Source organism: Neoarthrinium moseri, assembly GCF_022829205.1.
Source record: "Neoarthrinium moseri strain CBS 164.80 chromosome Unknown scaffold166_Wmoseri_CBS_16480, whole genome shotgun sequence".
Classification (NCBI taxonomy): domain Eukaryota; kingdom Fungi; phylum Ascomycota; class Sordariomycetes; order Amphisphaeriales; family Apiosporaceae; genus Neoarthrinium; species Neoarthrinium moseri.
Genome location: NW_026055280.1, coordinates 1 through 8211, shown reverse-complemented (window position 1 = coordinate 8211; position 8211 = coordinate 1). Strand labels below are relative to the sequence as shown.

Below are 8211 nucleotides of genomic sequence, written 5' to 3'. Positions count from 1 at the left end.
AATAAAGTTTTTTTTTTTTTTTTTTTTTTTTTTTTTTTTTTTTTTTACTTTTAAATTTTTTTATAATATTATAAAATTTATAATATAACCTCGATTATTATAAGTTAGTTAATATAAATGGTAATTATAATTAAGGACGAAGGGTGATCCACCCTATTTATAAATAACAAACGCCACAGTTGTAAAGAGAGCTCTTCTTTCCTTTCCTCCCCAGCTTTAAATTTTTGTAATACTACAGGATTTGCAACACAGCCTCGATCCTCCCTATGGTTCCGTGACATCGATCCCACTTATGGTGCCGTGACAATGTGCCGTGAGGCCTGTGACAATGTGAATGTAAGTAGTCACCCGGGTACTAGCGCCTAGCACATTAAGGACCATACGATATTCCCCATTAATACAGCAAAAGGTGAATAGAAGATGGTATTTTACTACATAAGACATGGTTTTCCTCGCGAACATAAGCTTGCATCCTACCACGGATAAGCAAACAAACGTCGCCATCGCAAATTGTTACACAACTACATTCTCACCATCAACAAGTCGGACACCATGAAGATCTTCTTAGTAGCTGCCCTACTCGTTGGCCTTGCCGTGTTCTTGGCCGAGGCATGCCCTATTGCTGCACTTAGCAACACCCGTGACTCATGGATGGTCAAGTACTGTGATTCGACCGGCCTCAAGGGCAAATGTGGCTTGGACGCAGACAATAACTTGGGCTTTTGCAGCATGTCCCTCCCTCCCTTGTGGGAACGTCGTGTTTATTAAGAGAGAGAGCTAATTTTCCACGTACAGCGAATGCCGTCCCTATTGGCTTCTACGACGGAATCGCTTCCATGAAGGTGTACGATCAGGTCAAGTGCACCGCTTACACGTAAGGACGCCCCAAGCCCCAAAACGAAACGAGATGAAATTTCATCATTCTCTATATTTACTTCGACTAACAGACAAATTCTTTAGGGACGCGGATTGCAGTGGCAGTGGACATAACTATCAGACAGGCACATTTCCCAACGTCGGCAAAGTCCAGTCTTTCAGGTGCAGCAGACAGTAGTTTGGGGTAGCCAGTGGGCCCCATGGGTGAGATGGTACGGTTTGACTTTGGGTACATAGGAAATCCACATGGTCACAGCAACGCAGTGGAATTTCGGAGTTGTTATATTCATTCCACTGCGTTGCTGTGACCATGTGGATTTCCTATGTACCCAAAGTCTTCTTGGTGATGCCTGAGACTGGAAAATGTCACTACTTGCTGAACAAGGGGTCTTCGAACACCAGATACGTCCCAGGTCTCAGGTCTTCTACTTTAAGTGCGCCGCTGGTGTGATACCGCTCAGTCGGTGAAAACTCGAGTCAACCACCCGAGCCACAAACATTACAGGCTCTCCAAAATTAGCTTGCCGACCCAACTTTCCTTCAAATGTGTAATATCTTTGTCCTGCAAATTATTGCGAATTGTTGGACGTATATGCCACAAGAATAACTCGCGAGACATGGGCGGAGAACGGGCCTGCCAGCAAAAGCCGACTCGACTGGGAGTCATGGCATGAACGGTTCCCTGCTGCAGCACCCCAATTCACCTCCCAGAGCCTTTGTTTGGACCAGTTACCCTCTCGTTGCCCGGAAGCCCCATTGGTCCTAGTGAGGGATTTCTTTCTGAGTCGATCCAACGCCCAGTTTTAAACACCTCTCAACTGTTCTTCGCTGACACTTTGGCAACAACTACAGATTCCTCAGGTGCAAAGATGATCGCTTCCCAGCTGCCGGCTGCCTTCCTCCCTGCGATAGGGAGTGATACCTGATAATACGTCATACGCGAGTAATTCATCGCCAGCTGATAGATCGGGAAGGAGTCCAGGAGGACACCGTGGTAAATGCATCCCGTAGAGCAGAATGGAGAGTAACTGGCTCCAACTTTCGTATACAGTAGTACTCACTTACACCGTAGCAGTTCGCATCACATAGTTTACCCTTGACCTCTAGATACAGAGGTCACAAGGTTTAGTACAGCGCCACAATAAAGCTTCTGGGAAGTAGTTGGCCGGTTCTGTAGTAATTCATCGCGACTCTAATCATAAAGCAGTGCATGGCTCTACAAGTAGGAAGGCTTCGATAATCATGAACTGGCACCTCATGCACAGAGGCACCACCGACTACCCTTGTCGAGACACTTAGACATGACAAGCCAGGTCCCACTAGTACCTGAACAGTCTCGGTTCGTTGACTGTACCGGCCCGTAAGAGCTTGCGATTCCTCCAACCGTAGTATACCCTGAGCGTCACGCATCCGACTGCAACCATGAGCAAGAGGGCAGCGTTTGTCCAGTGACCAGTTGGGTATCCAGAGGCCGCCTCGTTTGCCTTATAGATCCAGACCCCAACGATCTGGCCTGGCGCACCGCCAAGGCCTATGTTGAGTGCTATGGCTAGACCGACGGAAGCCGTGCTAAAGATATTGGAAGATAGCCAGCCAAGTAGAGGGGGTATGCAGGCAAATGCACCAGATGATGCAACGATAAGACAGCCATATCGTGGAAGGTATGCCGTGGCTGGCAATGCAGCAGAACCAATAAATCCGGCCTGTAAAGTCACGTCAGCCAGACAGGGTTGGACAGATACATGATCCAGTTCTTACAGCTCCAACGGTAGCTAAAAGAGCGGAGGCCAATCCCCGGGCATTGAACTTGTCAGCTAGCCATGCAGTAAAGATTTGGACCACTATCACCATTAATTGTCAGGCCTACAGACGTCTTCTGCCGGGGAGGTCTCACCATATGCCACTGCGTACGGGGGGACAGTCATGAGCTGTGCCTCGAGGTCTTTGTAGCCTATATTGGTATCGCATTAGTACATTTATTTCGCATCAAAAGGCCGGTGAGTTGGGTGACTATGCGTACCTAGACCCGCTGTAATTGAAGGGGTAAAAAGACTCAGGGAACTAAAAGGCACAGAGATACCGAAGTAAATGATATAGTGTACCCAGAGTCTACCATCGAGCAATGTTGCCCTGGCGTCCGCCCAGGTCATACCTTTATCGTGGCCTTTGCTGCCCTCGATCTCCAGCCGGCGTGCCGCGATTGCCTTCTCGTTGTCCGTAAGCCAGGTCACACTCTCTGGATAGTCCGGCAAGAAGAACCACACAGCGAACGCCGAGACGCACGATGGAGCACCCTCGATGATGAAGAGCCACCGCCAGGCGGACAGTCCCGCGGCCTGGTTCATGTGGCCTATGCCATAAGCTATTGCACCCCCAAACGCACCCGCGAGCGTGGCTGACGCAAGAATGAAGGCCACCCGGATACTTCTCTCAGAGGACGTATACCAGAAGGTAAGATAGTAAACCAGCCCTGGAAAGAGCCCAGCTTCAAAGACGCCGAGCAGAAAACGCACCACCGTGACCGAGGCGTAACTAGTTACGCCTCCAAGACCCATTGTTAAAGCGCCCCACGACAGCATCTAGAATTAGGAGACAGTGTCAGTTGAGTCCCTGATTGCGTTTGAAGCATAGTATCGGGTTACACTAGGTGGAACCGACCCATACCAACGGGGCGACCTGACTTGAGATTAAAACGCATAGCAACTCACCAGGAAAGCAATCCAACGAGAGGGTCTCAGCCTTTTGAGGAGGATGTTAGAGGGTACCTGGTGTAATTTTAATATCAAGCTCTTCCCAAAAATCACTTCCGCAAAACAAGCGAAACTACCAATGAAGAGCATGTTGCACGTACCCTGGTTCTCGTTAGTGCTTCTGAGCAGCCGTAAGGAATGCTACTTGAGTCTCGCCCGTTCGTCGTGGCGGTGATGGATCACAAACTCTCTCGTCGACTTACTCGAAAAGACCATACGCCACCAGGAATATCCTCAATGCAATGGTGTATTGATAGTTTGTCATACCAGTCTCGGTTAAGAGATCGTTGTGAGTTGTTGAGTTCATGATCTTGGCATTTCCTGCACGGGTTGTTGGTTATCTTCAGCCGCGTGTATGGTGCGTCCCGGGACATTCAATCCACGGGAAGACAAACGCCCCCTCTCGCGCACAGCGGAGGGGGCCGGGGACGGCTTACCTATATTCGATCTGTCGAGGTAGCAAAGAAAATAGATGCCAGCAGAGAGTGGGATGATGCGTTTGTCCTGGCGCCACCGAAGAGACTTCTCGTCCTCGCTGCTTTGGCCATAGGCCACCGTGGGCGACTGCACCGGCGAGACCTGACGCATGTCAAAACCAAGGTCTGATGTATCTTCTCATGCCTGCATAGGCTTGGACCCATGAAGACTGGCTTACCTGCTTGGGCTCTCCGTACTCGACATCGTCCGTCACCGGATAACCTGACACCTGCGTATCTCCTGCCATGGTTTTCTTGAGTGTACAGTCTTGGCGGAGCACAAGTAATTATAAGGGGAAGTGGCAGAGTCACTGTCGAAAGATGACGGCGTGGGCGACCTTATGCAGCCTGGGAGAAACAACTGCACCGCAGAGTCAGGGATATGGGAAATGAGTTTCCGCGTTGTCGGAGGGCTTGCGAGTAATGGAGCCACAAGTCGGGGAATAAAGCGGGACTGAGGAAAAAGGAAACGAAGACAATTGGTGCCCGGAGTCAGAACTCCATCTCGAACCCCACGCGCAACCTTGCAAGCTTGCAAGTTTGCCTATCACCAAGCAGGCCGGCCAGCCGCGTGGGTAAGTCAACCCTGCGGATCAAGAGCGACAGAGAATAACACCGACTTTAGACCTCGAGCTCGGGGGATTTCCCCGAAGCATGCCGAGACGCGAGCATCCCCTGCCAGACTTGGCTGGGGCCGGGATGCCGAAAGAAGGCTTAAGTGAACCTCTTTCCCCTCATCTGAGCCACGTGATGGATCGCGCCGAGTAGAGCACCATTGGTTGACGAGCGGCGCTGGAGATCTGGCTTGGACCAAACGTTATTTTGTGGGTTTCTCTATAGGACCTGGAAGCTATTAAAGAGCAGGTCAACTAGGAAGCTCCGTGTCCAATAGCTGTTCTCCCGTCCGTAGCACCTCCATTGGGCTCTTGAGGAATGGATTCGCAAGTGGCTGGTGTTCATCCATAAAAATATAAAAATTTAAAGTGGAGCCCAGATTGCCTCAACGATGAAAAGTGAGTGAAGGGGCGGGAGAGAAGTTCCTATGTTACGATGCCGTAGTATTCTCGGCTGCTCGCCACAGAAGTAGCTATCCGCAGATGTGCATGGGTTGGGCCCTGATAGGGAGTCGGTAGATTACAAAGAGACACGGCGGAGGTGTGCACACAGGTGCAAGAGTTCCCCGGCCTCGGTTGGTTTGTGGTTGTCTCAGATGGCCAGACAGACTGGAGTAGCAACCTGTCTCCCCAGTTTAGTGCAGCCACTTACTAACATAGGCACATAATAGCCCTGGCGAGTCTGTTAGTAGGCACCGGCGGCATCTTGGACCTCGTCGTCTGGTATGTCTGTCATTCTAGGCTTGTGTTCAAAGTTCGAAGCACAGCGTCCAACTATACTCGCAATAGGCATAGGCGGGCTACGTCAGGGCAACACCCTGCACCCATACCCAACTAGCCACGGCGATAAATATGCCAGGCAAGATGACTTTAATTTATTGCCTGAGATCTGCGCCTTGGTGCTCAATGACGAGGTCTCCTCCTCACGGATAAATAACGCAGGTGCAGTTGTGGGTGTCTTGCACCAGTCCTATTCTGTTTTCCCTGCCCGTCCACTACTACCAACGTGTGAAGCAGAAGGAAAAGGCTGGAAGAAAAGTGCGGTCTGGTCTTAATTCAATACTCGTCTCCCTCAATGTTTGGGGGGGGGGGGGGCCTTCAGTCATTCCACAGGCACGGGAATCGTTGCTGTTTCAGGCGGCGGCTGTCTGCCAAAGGGCATCACATGCAAGGCAGGAAGGGAGGCCGGTCATGTCGCTTGCCCAGGCCGCGTTCTATATTTTTTTTGAATATGAGGACGGATTTGGAATTATAGCAACTCCAGAGATACGCAAGGACACTCTGTTTACGTTACTGTGTCGTTGCGTTCATTGGGCCCGACCCCGGCATTAACGCCACAACATGATGCGAACGCGATAATTTTGGTGTGTAGGAAGATACCAGATAGGATACTAATCGGCTTTGCACTAGAAACATGGTGATTATGATTACATATCCCCGGCACTGTTAATAAAGGGACACCTATCCAGGGTACACATGCAAGACTATTTAATGGCCCATCCTTCGCTGAGCCTATTGGGCTTCCTGCAAAGGTTTGGCCGGAGCTTTCGAGAGCTTCGACGAGCCCCTGATAGGCCCTTCTATACCATATAATAAAACAACGGCGGGTAACTGAGCGTTTTCTTCCTCGCTGCCAGTGCCTTTGTAAATGGTCGGCTCAAGCGACTTGGCCTCGTACTGTAACGTCCAGTTGCGTGATTCGGTCGATGTGCCGAGCATGCAGTTCCGGTCCCCTGCCTTTCACGGCACCTTCAGATATCCAAAACCCTTGGGCATAGGTACTGGGCTTCTCGAATTACTTGGATGATACCGTCGGTGCTTCTGCTGCCGAACATCCATCAGAAGATTGTGTGGATATCGACACATCCACTTGCTCGACCACGGCGTTCCATTCGTTGCGCCAGCCTCCAGGACAATACACCAGCTGTAGAGGGCTTTCGGATAGTCCAGGTGTGCGTTCGGTTGGGCAGGGAGGCGAGCAGGAGGCGCTTGTTCTCTTGGATGGCGATACTGCCGCGAGTTTGATCCCCAATGTATTCGAGATGTTATCACATGATATCTTCTGACATGGAGCAGGACCCCTAAAAGTCCCCAGGGGCCGAATATCATCAGCGCTAGCCATTGACGACGCTGAGCTTATCTCTTCACCATGTTGACGCATCGGCGCACTGCCGAGTCCACTTTCGGTAGCAGCCATGTCACTCGCAAAAGCGCTAATGCGACATGTCAAGAATGAAGGACTCGAGAACCCTGTCGTCACAAATGGCCTTGGGTGACTCTCAATGGTGCAGGATATGACCACGAGCGAGGGCCTACACGTATGTCAGCGGTTGATGGGCACGTCCTGCAGTTGTGCTAGGGCGCCATACAGTGCACCAATGCAGACGAGCATGTTCAAAATGGGGATCTTTCCGTCCAAGCCATCGGTAGGAACGGCTTCAGTGGCTACCAGCACCGCCGTTGCAACAAGGGCAGCGACCCAGGCGGCGATGGACAGCCTCGCAACAAGCAAGGCGCTCGCATGGAGATAGTTGCCATAAATATGAGGTGAGCCTGATTCTGATCGTGTGTAGTTCTTCAAGGCGCCCCTGACATGTAGCCCAGCATAGAGCAGAGACATCAGTGCCGCACAAAGAATAAGGTCCCGAGACAGACATGCGCCTCGTAACTCAACAGTTTCCAGTATAAGTGCCACTGACAGCGCGATCCCGCCGGTGGACGACAGCAGAAGAATACAAAGAGCTGCCAAAGTGGCCAACGGTGACCCCCTACGTTGCGTTACTCCACGTCCCTGCGCAGAGGGATGATGCCCTGGCCGCACTTCTTCGTCAGTGAGCATTAAGTGCTGATGTTTAATGGAATTTACGGCCATCGCTCGTGGGAGTGCATCGAAGACAGTTCTGAGCCGATAGCCCCAACGTGTGAGCGTGATAGACTTGAACAGGATCTTCATCAGCTTGTAGAAAGAGTGGTGGGCCGATAGGGCAGTATCAAGTCTGCGTGACTCCTGCGTGGAGTCGAGTGCCATGAGTGCGTGCACTTGCTGGAATGTCGCGATCAATATCCGGCTTTTTTGAGCCTTCGAACCACCTGCAAGGTAGTCTGGAATTTGTTGATAGGCACGCCAACCTCGGACACGGATTTGCACCAGGCCCAGCCGTCAAGACGGTAGATACATAGGTACCAACCCCCCGGAAATATGTGGACAGGGTGACACCACGCCATGCGGTGTTGGTATTGCATCACATTCCAGACCAAGGCTAGGTGCGTTCAGGGACCGTGTTCCAGGATGCCAGCATGAAGTTATGAACCGGTTATTTGGCACCCGGATATTGTTAGTCTTCGATAACTATACAAAGAGGGCTCCGTCAAAGCCTAAATCTCCTACACGCCGCGATAAATACGTCGATTTATTGAAACAAGTTCAAAGCTTTCCAGATGCCATACAAGTGGCATGCAGATAATGTCATGACTCAGTAATAACGCCGCCCCCCC

General features: G+C 50.9%; 3 protein-coding genes across 3 annotated transcripts; 1 reads left to right on the top strand and 2 right to left on the bottom strand.

The window, feature by feature from the left end:
* Positions 1–552: 552 nt before the first annotated feature.
* On the top strand, positions 553–1054 carry JN550_013899 (uncharacterized protein; the record flags this gene model as incomplete). Its single annotated transcript, XM_049312537.1, has 3 exons — positions 553–691; positions 796–874; positions 961–1054. The coding sequence occupies 3 exons, from the start codon at positions 553–555 to the stop codon at positions 1052–1054; spliced, it is 312 nt and encodes a 103-aa protein (XP_049164134.1).
* Positions 1055–2195: 1141 nt separating this feature from the next.
* Positions 2196–4350, bottom strand: JN550_013898 (uncharacterized protein; the record flags this gene model as incomplete). Its single annotated transcript, XM_049312536.1, has 8 exons — positions 2196–2579; positions 2635–2717; positions 2771–2827; positions 2897–3455; positions 3585–3615; positions 3830–3947; positions 4064–4205; positions 4282–4350. The coding sequence occupies 8 exons, from the start codon at positions 4348–4350 to the stop codon at positions 2196–2198; spliced, it is 1443 nt and encodes a 480-aa protein (XP_049164133.1).
* Positions 4351–7039: 2689 nt separating this feature from the next.
* On the bottom strand, positions 7040–7744 carry JN550_013897 (uncharacterized protein; the record flags this gene model as incomplete). Its single annotated transcript, XM_049312535.1, has 1 exon — positions 7040–7744. One exon carries the CDS (start codon positions 7742–7744, stop codon positions 7040–7042), a length of 705 nt encoding a protein of 234 aa, XP_049164132.1.
* Positions 7745–8211: the final 467 nt, after the last annotated feature.